The sequence below is a fragment of the Euprymna scolopes genome, chromosome 19 (genome assembly GCF_053919585.1).
Source record: "Euprymna scolopes isolate OS-2025 chromosome 19, ASM5391958v1, whole genome shotgun sequence".
Lineage (NCBI taxonomy): Eukaryota > Metazoa > Mollusca > Cephalopoda > Sepiida > Sepiolidae > Euprymna > Euprymna scolopes.
The window spans coordinates 53,746,284-53,760,329 of NC_136500.1; the positions used below are offsets into that span (position 1 = coordinate 53,746,284).

Below are 14,046 nucleotides of genomic sequence, written 5' to 3' on the forward strand. Positions count from 1 at the left end.
ATATTTATTGGCACGGTAAAATAAAAGTTAAATTTTGTCTAATAAATTCTAAAAAAGGGATTAAATTAAAGAAAATAACAAAGTATATTATGTATTTTTAACTGGCCTTTCCGATGCAGCAATCGGATTTTAGAAAAAATAAATAACAAAGGAACAACAAACATAATTGCAAAAAACCCTTGTTCAAAATTATTGGCACGATTTATTTAATAATCAATTGTATAGCCTTTGGCCTTGATTACCTTCCTCAGTCGCTTTTCATAGTTTACAACCAAGTTGTTGCACTCTTCAGTAGTAATTTTAGCCCACTCTTCCTGACAATAATCCTCCAATTGAATAAGATTCTTAGGCTTCCTTTGCATTACCCTCAATTTTAATGTTCTCCATAAATTTTCAATTGGATTAAGGTCTGGGCTTTGTGATGGCCACTCCAAAACATTAATATGATTGTTCTCAAGCCATTTCTTAGTCAGTTTAGCCGAATGCTTTGGGTCATTATCTTGCATGAACCACCAACGACGACCAAGGTAGAGCTCTTTAGCAGAGTCTTTCAGGTTTTCATCCAATATTTTAACATAATCTTCCTTTTTTATGCTACCTGTGACCTTAACAAGTCGCCCTGGTCCAGAGGCAGCAAAGGATCCCCAAAACATCAAACTGCCTCCACCGTGCTTCACTGTGGGTATGGTGTTCTTAGGCAGGAAAGCTTCGCCAGATTTTCTGTAAATATAAGACACTTTATTATGGCCTAATAACTCTATTTTCGTTTCGTCAGTCCATAGAACACGTTTCCAGAATGCAACATCTTTATCAATATGACGTTTTGCAAAGGCTAGCCTTGCTTTCAGGTGCATAGGCTTCAATAAGGGAGTCTTTCTCGGACGACATGCTTTTAAACCAGCTCTCTTCAAAATTCTACCAACTGTATGTCGAGATACATTCACTCCAGAGGTGCTCTGTTCATCAACAATCTCCCCAACAGAGATCCTTGGGTTTTGTTTTACTTGTCGAACAATTTTCCGTTCATCTCTTGGGGAAAGAATCCTTTTTCTCCCTCTACCCTCTAAACTCATAACGTGGCCTTGCGATTTGAACTTGTTTATTATGGCTCTAACAGTGGATTTGGGAAGGTTTAGCTTCTTTGAAATCTTATCATAGCCCTCCCCATTAGTATGGCATGCTACAACAAGCTTTCTGACGTCTTCGCTGTGTTCCTTAGTCTTAACCATGGCGATTGAAAATTATAATTTAGTCACTTATAATAGTTTAAATAAATCGCTATCTAAAAATTATCTGAAAAAAATTATTCACTGAATTAGCGTTAAACAAGCATAATATGGCTATAAAAAAGTTCAGAAAGCACGTAAACCGGAAATTGATTGATATTATACTGATACTAAAAGAAAAACAAAGCCGTGCCAATAATTTTGAACAAGGGTTTTTTGCAATTATGTTTGTTGTTCCTTTGTTATTTATTTTTTCTAAAATCCGATTGCTATATCGGAAAGACCAGTTAAAAATACATAATATACTTTGTTATTTTCTTTAATTTAATCCCTTTTTTAGAATTTATTAGACAAAATTTAACTTTTATTTTACCGTGCCAATAAATATGATCATCACTGTATATATATATATATATATATATATATATATATATATATATATATATATATATATATATAGATAGATAGATAGATAGATAGATAGATACTAGCCGATTTGCCCGAGCTTTGCTTCGGATATATTTGTATTACACAATACTAATTGGCATTCTTTTAATATTTATGTAATTACAGGTTCGAAACCAAAACTTCTGGGTAAACGACATTTCTTGTTTTTCTTTTATTAGCTAATATGTTGATTGATTTTGAAGTTCCTGTTCTTGAAACTGCCACATAAAACATGCCGTGACTGAAACATGGGTTTGTCAGATCAATTCCCATAACTTTGAATGTTTGCCCTTGACTCTTATTAATGCTCATAGCAAAGCAGAGCCTCACTGGAAACTGCAGCCTCCGAAAAGCAAAGAGCAACTCGCTATCACTTGGCATCAGTGGAATTCTCGGAATGAGTACAGTTTAACCTTTATAAGCCCAAAATGTAATCATTGCTTCAATCAAATTGTTATGCAATCTAGTTACAACACAACTTGTTCCATTAGTTGTTTTTGGTGGCTCTAATGATCTTAAAATCATGATAGGACAACCAACTTTAACTTTTAGAAGATAGGAAGGCATTCCAGAAAGCTCAATTAAATTCAAGAACTCTGTAGGATATTTCACAGCATCATCTTCATCTACAGTAAAGTTAAAGTTAGATTAAATAGGGGTAAATTAGCAGTGATGATGTCAAAAAGATACCACTGGTAAAAATGTAAACGAAAGTTCTACATTACGTAGAAAAAGAAAACTGTACAGGTCCGTTTTCAGTTTGTGTTGCTCCCAAAAATGTAAATTAGGATTTTTGCGGATAAACTATGCTTGGTTGTGTATATAAAAAGTACCCCATTTTTAATAAAGGAAGGACTTTCACATAAAAATTTAATACACAAAAGATACGGCAAAAATTGAATTACACTTGTAAATCATATCTAAAAAATAGCACGGTTCGTAAACTGCAGAAGTACTAAACAGATAACAACACCCGCATTTTTGTACCTCTGCAATTATTTTTCTTTGAGTGACGCTTGGACATAAAGCGACACCCCCCTTCCCCCGAAAAAAACCCATAATTACGTCGAAACTCCCCCACACAAATATATATTATCAACTAAATCAATTACCCAGATAGGAAAACATAAGATCTTTCTCAAAAGAAAATCGAAGAAAAAAAGTGAAAAAAAAACGCGTAGGAATATATCTCATATAAAAAGCATTACTTTACCTTGTTTCTTTTTCAAAGTATTATGGAAACGATGATAAAATTCAGACAGTCAAGTGAATAGTTGAAAAATGATTTTAAAATCGTCCGTAGGAAATAAATTTTAACCTTTTGGTAAATGTGCTCACACCTTACAATGAATCGACATTTATAGCCGAGACTTTAATAGAGAGCTAACGATTTAAAATATTTCGTCGAAAAATAACATCATCCTTAGCCTAATTATTTATTTTTTATCAATATTTGTAACTTTTAGATTTATAGAAAATAAATAATTAAAACAAATCATTTTATCACCATATCTCTCGATTTGGTTAAACACTATATCCGTTCATAACCGGAAGTGAAGTATCAGTGAAAATTACTTAAAATGTGCCAGTTTAGCAAATAGTTCAACATAACTTGAATTAAAATAATTTAAATAAATTAACTTTAAATAATACTGTTAAATAGAACAATTACATCAACTATTTTACTATAATCAGTAATTTTAATTGAGCGAATTATTTAAAAAGATTTTCTTTAATATAATATGCAAATTAGATTAGTTCTATTATGTACATTGCCTTCAATATAGTGTATATATATTGATCGTGATGCTATTTATTTATATAGAAAATCTTATAGTAAATAAAATTTATATAGATAACCGTTTTCAGCAGGAAGTTTTGTATATATTAATCAAATTGTGAACAAACAAACAAACAGACAGGATTACGGATTTATATATATATAATAGATATATATGTGCAAAATATATACACATATCTCTCTACTATTATATAAAAGTAACTTTGAGCGTATATACCTATATATATATATATATATATATATATATATATATATATATATATATATATATAGTAAGCCCAAAAGAAGCACAGGCCCCCGAAAACAGATACATGATACCCTGCATATCCCTCTCACCATGGGCCACGATATCGGCGTCATCCGCATATGCAATTCACGAACCAGGTGCTGAAAGGTCATTGTAGAAGCATGAAAACGACGAAGATCAAAGTCCCTACCTGTGGTTCTGAAACGCAAACAAACAACTAGAGAACATTCCCTAAAGGCATACGATAACAGTTGCAAAATAAATTGAAAAAAGTGCTAGGATATCACCCTGCTTCACACCATTGTCAACCGAGATGGGTTCCGACAGGCATCCGTTGAAGTTCAGGCGAGCCTTCATATTAATGTGGAGCTCGCTGGGTAATCGTAGAAATTGAGGTGGGCATCCCAACTTCCCCAGAATTATCCATTGGGCACTTCTGTTCACCGTATGAAAAGCCTTAGTCAAATCAACAAAAACCTGATAAAGCGGAACGCGGTATTCAGTACATTTCTCCTGCAACTGCCGAGCAGAGAAGATCATGTCCGTGGTTCCTCTGCCCGAACGAAAGCCACTTTGGCTTTCTGGAATGACGGATGGACAAATATACTTTAACAATCTATTGAGTAGAACTCTGGAAAATACTTTGCCAACTGTTTCCAACAAACTTATCCCACGATAACTTCCACAGTCAGTCCTGGGTCCCTTTCCCTTGTACAGTGATATAAGAATTACATCAACCCAATCCTGATGGACGGGAACACATAAGAAGACTACGGTCATGTTCACACCTCCACACGGTAGTTTGTATGTGGAACCAAATATTTTTGTCAGCAACCAAAGACTTGCCGTGGTTGACACATTTGTGTATTTGGGTAGTACTCTCGCCAAAGATGGAACCCTGGATGCTGAGGTAAACTATAGGATACAGCGTGCCACTAAGGCTTTTGGTGGCTTAGAGAAGCGAGTATGGTGTGACAGGGATATAACTATTCATACAAAGATCAGTGTCTATCAATCTTGTATTTTACCATCCCTGTTTTACGCTTCTGAGGCCTGGACAACTTATGGTAAACACATAAAAGTCATGGAGAGAGTGCACCAGAAATTTCTGAGACACATTCTGGGCATCAGGTGTAGCACTTTTATACCTGATATGGATGTTCTTATGAGGGCTGGCGCACCTTGTATCGAGAAGTTGATTATACGCAGCCAGATGAGGTGGGCTGGACATCTGACAAGGATGAACGACGATAGATTGCCAAAACGCCTGTTCTATGGTGAAATTATACAAGGAAAGCGTCCACAACATAAACCGAGGAAACGCTTTAAGGATAACATCAAAGATGATTTTAAAACTCTCGGTATTGACGTGTTCAGTTGGGAAAGTGCTTCCAATGATCGTAAAACGTGGCGCTCCTTGGTCTATCATGGCTGTGATAGTTTTAAGAAGAAAAAATGCAAAAATGAAGCGTGATATCCGGAAGAAAATCTGTCAGATATATCAGGTCTGTCGGAGGATTTCATGCAGAACCACACCTGTGATTTATGCGGTAAAATGACTTTATCCGGAGCTGGCCTAGCTAGTCACAAGTGTTCATATGGAGATCAATCTTTCTTTGACAGGGAAAATATTGCAGGGCACAGATGTTCTGTTTGCTCTGTGGTCTGTAAATCGAGTGGAGGCCTGAAGCGTCATATGAGCGTCCACAGTAGAGCAGCACCAGTTGGCTTCCTCCAATTTCAGTTTAAGTGTGACCTTTGCAACAGACTGTGTAAGAGCAGGGCTGGTGTGAAGAGCCATCTTCGTTAGCACAGAAAATAGGAATTGATGCATCTTGATCACATCTCCACATGTATATACGCGTATGTGTATATATGTGTATATAATTTAAAAAAAAAAAGAAGATATTTAAAAAATACATGAAAATGATTGAGTAATCAACAATAAAGCAAGGGAAAGATGGTCTTCTTCTGTCAAGAAATGACAATCACCATATATATATATATATATATATATGTATATATATATATATATATATATATATATATTTACATGGAGTTCACCACTTATCAAGGCCCAATGGCCACTCAGGGATAAGGGTTATTGTGTGTACAGTAATCAAAGGGATAGTGTAGCAATAGTATTGGAGAATTATAAAAGAAAATTTGTTTGTGTGTGCGAGTTCGTTCCCTATAGACTCCTAAACGGCTGGATCAATTTTGTTAGAATTTCACACAGATGTACATCATGTACCTGGCAGTGTTCTAAGATAAGTTTTATATCGGAATGTTTCCGATAAGTATCGATAATGGAAAAAGTTCGATGAAAGAATGAACAGGCGATTTTGACTAAAATTAATGTCTTATACAGCCTAATATCACAAGTGCATTTGAGATGTTTTATTATCGAACAAGCAGAAAGGCCTGTTACATAAAATAAACAGTAGTCTCTTTTATATTACAATGGTATGTTTGAAATGAATGCTTCTATTTAGAGCCGAATTGAACTATGATATCTGATATTTTATTTTAAACTTTTATTCAAGCCATTATATGAAAATATTTTTATAAAATAAACATCAGGTTCTCTATAGACTATAATGTATTCTCTATAGACTATATTGGATAATCACTCTGTGGAATCATTAGAAAACCCATAAATTCCCCAAACACAAAAAGGCATAGCGATGTAACAGATAAAATTGAGAAAGAACCATTACAACTCACATCTAATCCAGTTCTAGCTTTAGAAGATTTTAATTGCAATCGCATTCAATGCTACCAAGACTAAGCTTGTTTCCTTCAATAAATAATTACATGAAAGCTTATCAACCATCAATAGCTATTGCTAAAGATACATTACCTGAAAGTACTTATTTCAAACTCCTCAGCATAACGTTTACAGGAAACATGAGTTGGAACAGACACACTGAGAGCATTGTCAGTCCCGCTTCGAGGAAAGTTACTTACGTCTGACAGTATCCTGTACCTCTACAAGGCCACAATTCGCCTCTGTAGAGAGTATTGTTTTCACATTTCACTTGGTGCACCTGCTACTAGTCTCTCGCACCTGGACACGATTCAAAATAGAGTCGCAAGCCTGAGAGATTCTGAACTGTCATCTAACCGTCAACTTCTGTCCTACCGACGAAGTTTTGCATCCATCTGCCTATTCTACAAGTATATTAATGGTGGACGCTCTGACAAACTACAAGCCCTCGACGTAAATACTCCTGTCAAAACCGACAAGCAGCTAAATCCCACCCCTTCACAGTAGTGATCCCTAGGTGTAAGAAGGCTTTCTACTCCAATAGTTTCTTCTCTAGAACTGCTAGACTTTGGAACTTTCTTACAAGTTCCTTTTTTCTCAACTGTACTGACATGCAGAAGTTCAATCGTAATGTGAACAGACATCTTGCTGCTCAACTCCCTACTTAATATCATTGTAACTTATATCCACGATAGTAGCCTCCTATATCAAAGTGGCACTGTGCCTTGTTTGGTGTGAAAATGGAATTTAAAAAATCTAGAATCCGCTACTATATTTTATGACGGAAAGCTCTTCAAATTTACCTAATTCAATTTTATCAGATTAATTCAGGTTACAAAAACCGCTATATAAAATACCTTACACAATTTCTAAATAATAATTATTATATAAAATATATAAATTAGTAATAAAAAATACTAAAAGTTTATGCATAAAAGGATTTTCTTTTATCTTTCAAATAGAATGTGATCGACGCTTTAACAATACTACGAAGGAAAGACCTTACTAATTACGAAAAATTAAAAGCAAAAACTAATAAAGCATGTAAGGGTAATAGCTTTTTTTATTTTTTTGTGAAATATTATTTCTTTAATATGTGACAAATTATTAGACAAAAAATAAAAATAATAAAAACGTAAAGACCAAAAAAAAGTGATATTTACAAAAAAAAAAAAAAAAAACCCAAAAAAGCTTTGAACCTGAAACGTGGTTTACAAATGCATTTTATCTGCATTTTCAATTTTAAATTTCTGAAAAATGCTTTAAAATTTTTTTTTACTAAATTCACACACAAAATATATATATGTGTGTGTGAGTATATAAATATGTATATGTGTGTGTATAAATATGTATGTGTGTATAAATATGTATATGTGTGTGTTGTGGATTACTCATAATCCGTTGGATTACAAACACTACGTCTATCCCGCTGTGATTACATTCTACAATTCATATACTCTCGCATAGACATTGCCCTCTAGTTTCTGTTTGTCTGGATAATCTGGCATGTGGATATTTCTTACAAGTAAATTCTGACTAAACATTCAAAATCACATATTATTCTCGGGCTAAATAAAACCTCCTCACTATGGCTAACTAACACTGGGTTTTACAAAGAATGGTAGACCTCCTCCGGATGATGTGAAGCTCAAGTAACAGCTGGACATTCCACCAGGCAAGATGCATTTTTATCTTGAAATCCAGTAACACAAAAAAGATATACTACAAGATATGAAAATGATTAATTCTGGAGAGGCAAATTCTGTTCTCTACCTCTTTAATAACTCAGCTTTTGAGTGATAAAGAACGTTAATCAAGCATTCAAATATCTATGTATCTCATATAGAAATCAAAAGTAAGCCCCATGAAGTGTGCCCATTTGGTTTCTAAGAACTTTGACTGAAGGAAAATGAAAATAAGACATTTTGCATAACGAAGTCTACTTGTTTGTTATTCTATAGATATTTTATAAATAAAAGTGCCTTGCTATTTTGCTATGTGATTTACGTACATATTTAAGGTGTATACGGAAACACCATGGGATTAAGATTTTGAAATAAAGCAACGAAAAGTCATCCTTGCTTTTAATTCTCACAGCAGTATATCAAACAATGATTGACTAATTATGACTGATCAACAGAATGAAAATGATTTTTACACATAACTCATCCCAGAATAAATAAATATTATAGTATGTTTTGTTGTTTTATTAAAGTAGATATTTACATGATGTCCACCTCAGCTTGATGTGACACAAGGTCAGAAAGTGGGGATGTCCATCTAACGCCCATACAGGTAGTGTAGGCTAGCGAAAATTTCCTGGACATTCCCATCGACATTCCCATCGATATTCCGCGGTAAGGGCTCCTCAGGCAACAAACGATAAACTTGTCCCACCCGAAAGCAAAGCCTGGGGGTTGGACCTCCTAGGTAATACCAAGGCGACGTACCTCAGTTAAACAGTACCGGGCCGGCCAGTTCCTGGCCTCGCACCTGTCGGGCTGATTGTCAAGAAGGAATTCTTGTCAATAGTGGATATTTCCTCTGCGAAATCATTAGAAGAACCAGATATTTTCAAAGACAAAACTGCATAGAGATGTAACAGAAAAAATTCAAAAAGAATCATCACAATTAACATTGATTCCAATTCCAGCTTTAAAAGATTTTGATCGCTATCTATGATCAGTTACCTTGTCTTCTGACGAAAAGCTCTCAAAATTTATTATTACCCTACGTAATTCAATTTTATATGATTAATTCAGGCTAAATTAAATACAATATACTTTTATTTTAACGTGTTTTCCTTACAAATCAAGGTAATTTAATCCCGTTGTATTAAAAAGAAAAACTGATTTAAATATAAATATGCAATATATAACCATAATCATATTCATAACCATATTTACTGCTTTTAGTAGCGCTCCTGTGGATTCTGGTACATTTTTTTTCAGACCTTACTTAAAAAATATTTTCTCTTGAATGAGGGGTAGATAGAAACTTTAGTGGGGTCTCCTTAATTTTAATTAATGCTTGCAGTAGTGCGCTGGAGGCTCTTGAGGTATCCTGGAAAATGCTTTCTAAAGACAATAAACGACAATATAATCTGAAAATAACTTTTTATTTTGAATATTTTTCATCTTACCTTTTAAGGGTCAACGGGTTGAATAAATAGGGGGAGCAGGCCGAACTTTTCTCAAAGTGAAAATTTACAAAACAAAATAAAATAAAATAATGATAATAGCGGGATGGTGGTCCTAGATGGCAACATCGAATCGAGGCTGTAAATCAAAACAGAACCAGCCTTCAAAATCATTAAATATTGATTTTTGTCCACTTTTCCTTTATAATATTGTAGCTTGGTGTGCAACAATCTTCATGAATAGTTGAAAAAAGACGAAAAGAAAAAAATTCAAGGTGCCGATTGTTCAAGTGCACCTACATATTTAAAAAAAAATATTTTCTTTACTCAAGTTGTGCATGATTAAAATTAGAACTTGATTTTTAAAAAATCAACGTTTTTTGTATCCAAAATTATTCATTTACGATTATTTGTATTTTTCATTGAAAGTTAGAATTGTTTTCAAACAAAAAAGAAAACAAAGCAAATATGTTTTTCTAATGTGATAAAAAAAACACTTGGTCAAGTTACATACTTAAAAAAGTATTTGTTTTTTACGCTCCAACCAAACCTAAAATAAAATCAAAATTTACTCTTTTTGGCTAACATTTAACCGCCTTTAAAGATAATATAAAATATATTTTAGCGTTGGGATCACATTCCTATATAAATTTAACCTAAAATGAGACCTCACTTTTTGGTGACGTAGCGAGACATGTAATCGTTAGCAATTTTCTAAAGTTTTATTGCGGGAGTGAGGGCAGAAAGGGGAAATGAGTGGGAGGGTGATTAGTTCCAAATATTTTGAAAATACGTAAAAACATTCGAAACATATGTAGTGGGGGTGGGTCATTTTTTTTAAAGATTTGCTTTGAAAAGGCCTCACCGCTAAATATTACTTAATCAGATAATTATTATTTAATATTTTTGAGGCTGTTAATACACACAAAAAAAATTTAGGGTTGACCTGTACAATGCACGCTCTCTCCTTGTATTTTGTTTTTGTCAATTTTTTCCAACAGATTACACTCCCCATATATAACAGATTTTTCATTTAATTTACGGGCAATAATGTTAAGACTTTGAAAGTCAATCTTTTTATTTATTTATATATTTATTTTTTAATTTTCACCCCAAACAAGGCACATTGCCACTTTGCTGTATGGGGCTAATATCAGGGGCAACAACTACTAGAGTACTATGTAGGAATTTGGCCAGCAAGATGTCGGTTCACGTTACACTTGAACTTCTACACACTAGTACAGTTGGGGAAGCAGAGACCTGGAATGGAATTCCAAAGTCTAGCGGTTCTGGGAGAGAAACTACTGGGCTAGAAAGATGTTTTACATCTAGGGATCTCTACTATGTGGGGGTGGGATTTAGCTGCCTGTCGGGTTTGTCGAGGGTGTTTACGTCGTGGAGGCACAAGTTTCGAAAGCCGCTCTAAACATGGGGAGGTTAAGGGTGTTTATTCGTTGTAAGCATACACGAAAACCTATAAAAGTCTATAATTTGATGTACACATATCTAAAAGTTATACCAAATTGGCATTTTTGTTTAAAATTAAATTATTTCATTTTTGTTAATAAAATTTTATTTTTAAAAATATTTCGTTTTTTATAGGTAAAACGTACGATTGTTGAATGCTATTCTTTCCATTACTTTCGATTTGGGGGGAACATGCGTAATTAAATAAAAAAGTTAAAACAAAACGAAATTTGAATGTCCGTTCCATTTTTAAAAACAACCGTAAAACACAGTGTTCTCTGCAATTTTTACCAAATTAACAGAAAATATGAAACAAAAACGACGAATTTAAAATGAACCGTGTTGAAATAATAACGTTAATATTAAAAAAAAATTATATATATATATATATATATATATAACATATACTGACTCAACGGTATATATATATATATATATATATATATATATATATATATATATATATATATATATAACATATACTGACTCAACGGTATATATATATATATATATATATATATACACTTTATTATTTACTTATTTATTGAATTTATGTTCGCTTTTTATTCTTTCGTATTTATAAATGCAAATGTAAAATAAAAATTAAATCGCCACCAGCGTGTCCGGTCCTGTAGCCTACGCGACGCCGTGGAAGGAGGATCGATCTTCAAACTTCTTCTTTATAATGATAGTTCTTTACTTTTACTAAGTTCAATACTTAGTTGCCCCCCCCTTATTTCAAGGACAGTATATAATGCGTAGTGGATACATTTTCGGCAGCCCCGGCATTCTACTCTATCCTTGTTGCTATGCCAGGAATAATGGTGTTGGAGGTAAACGTTTACCTAGGCTGAAGTTGTCCGTTTATTTTTATTTTGTTAAATTTCGACAAATGAACAACACGACAGATTTAAATATTCTTCAAATTTATTTACAGAATTCTGCTTGGAGTTATTTAGTTTGTTTGTTTTGTGTGTGTGTGTGTGTGTGTGTGTGTGTGTGTGTGTTTTCATTTGGAAACTGTTGCGTCAAATATTAATGAACTCTGCATTTGTAGCCTAACAAATCAAAGAAACGAGTATAAATATGTCCGTGCTTACCTTTCTGTAGTATTTTGCCAAACACAGACACACCACGTCCACTTTCATAGGTCGGGCAGTTCCATCGGCGATTTTTGAATTGGTACTTACATTCCAGAATCGCTTGTTTAGCACCTTGGTAAACGGCTCGGATACTACCGGGGTTTTTCGATACGAGGTTTCTTTGTTTCCGTGTTAACGGTAACGATGTTGGATTTTGGATTTGTGTTTGAGGTACGACCATATTGTTCATAGATTCAGCGTGGGCTAAAGTCCTTCAATAAGAAAAGAAACGGGAAAAATGGTAAACAGTTAACTCTTTAGTCGTTTCAAGCATTATTAGCTGATGTAATAACTAGGACTATGACAACAGTATATTCTTTTCGTTGTTTTTACTCTCGCGTATATATCTGACACAGTTCGACACAATTAATCCACCGAGGATCACATCACTCTACATAAAGATATCTATGGATATATATATACCTGAGAATCAAAACAAGGAAAAGAATATGCTGTTGTCATAGCCCTCGTAATAAAAGAGAGGTAATTAAATAAAGACAGTAATATTAGACAATAGACATGATGAAAATGATTAAAACAGATAAATATCTGAATATATAGGCAAATATATAAATATTAATTTAAAAAATCAAATAAATGATATATATATATTTGCAAACAAGTTTGAGCACTATAAAAGTGGTGGACGAATGTTTGTTTAAAATGGATATTTGTTGAGGCGTTATACGGGCGACGCTCCCATGGGTCGATGGGCAGAAATGCCGACTGTTGGCGATGGTTCTATGTTCAATCCTCGGCTTGGGAGAGGTGCTAGTCTAACCATATTGATGAGCTGTGATAGAACGAAACGTTACTGAATGTGGATGTCTACAAATATACAGAGTGACCCCCTCCAAAAAAAAAACTAAATGGAGGCCATCCAGAACATATGCTGTAGAACGGAGAAAAAAAGGCCAAAGACCCTAGTGTTTTGATGTGATGTTTTGAATATAATAAACTAGTTATGACCAAAGTTTCATTTCATTCGGACAAAAGACTAAGAAACGGACCCTAATTAGAGTTGGGGCTGCATATAGATTTTGTTTGCGATACTTATTGAATGAATTCAATTATTTATACGAAAATGCATTTTTACCTAAATGCTAGTTGGGAATAATTTTTCCTTTTACCAATTTGACCAAATGGGGTGCGGCATATGTATTGTTTTTTTAAATATAATTTTCCACTGATACGTGTTTCGTCGTCTACGACTCATTAGAGTGGTTGACTAATCCTTCTGTCCGGCAATATATTTTGATCTAGTAACACCGGGTATATATATATATATATATATATATATATATATATATATATATATATATATATATATATATATATATATATATATATACTAACAGTTCCGCCCGGCTTTACTCGGACCCTATGTACTGTTCATAAGGTTATGTGCATATGTATATATTAAAAATTGGGAATATGTCAAGTAATGTCTTTCTGTATAATAGCCTTCCTTAACTACCATAGGGAAAAGACAGGCAGACATTTTCACTTTATAGATATATAGATAGATATATAGACAGATTGTATGCAATATATCGTAATGATTTAAAAAGTATATTAAAAAAAAGACTCATGTGCCACAACCGAGAATCGAAACAAAAATGTTCAGCTCACGATTTATTTTGCCTCTGCCGTCAATGACTGTTCACTGCAAGGCTAAAAATTAAAACATGAACCAATAGCTACTACGTTATGCATTCGTAATACCGGCGTTCGACCTTCACCTGGCAAATTTCATTTTTTTTTTAATTCTCACACTTTTGCACCGGTTTTTCCGGGTTAAAACCCA

General features: G+C 33.7%; 1 protein-coding gene across 1 annotated transcript in view; it reads right to left on the reverse strand.

Moving 5' to 3' along the window:
* The window catches only part of LOC145303588 (protein Wnt-1-like), a 444,881-nt gene that overhangs the window by 264,013 nt on the left and 166,822 nt on the right, over positions 1-14,046 (reverse strand). The window contains exon 2 of the mRNA XM_080145132.1: positions 12,198-12,451. Coding sequence (XP_080001258.1) covers positions 12,198-12,451 — 254 coding nt within the window. The remainder of the gene's footprint in view (positions 1-12,197; positions 12,452-14,046) is intronic.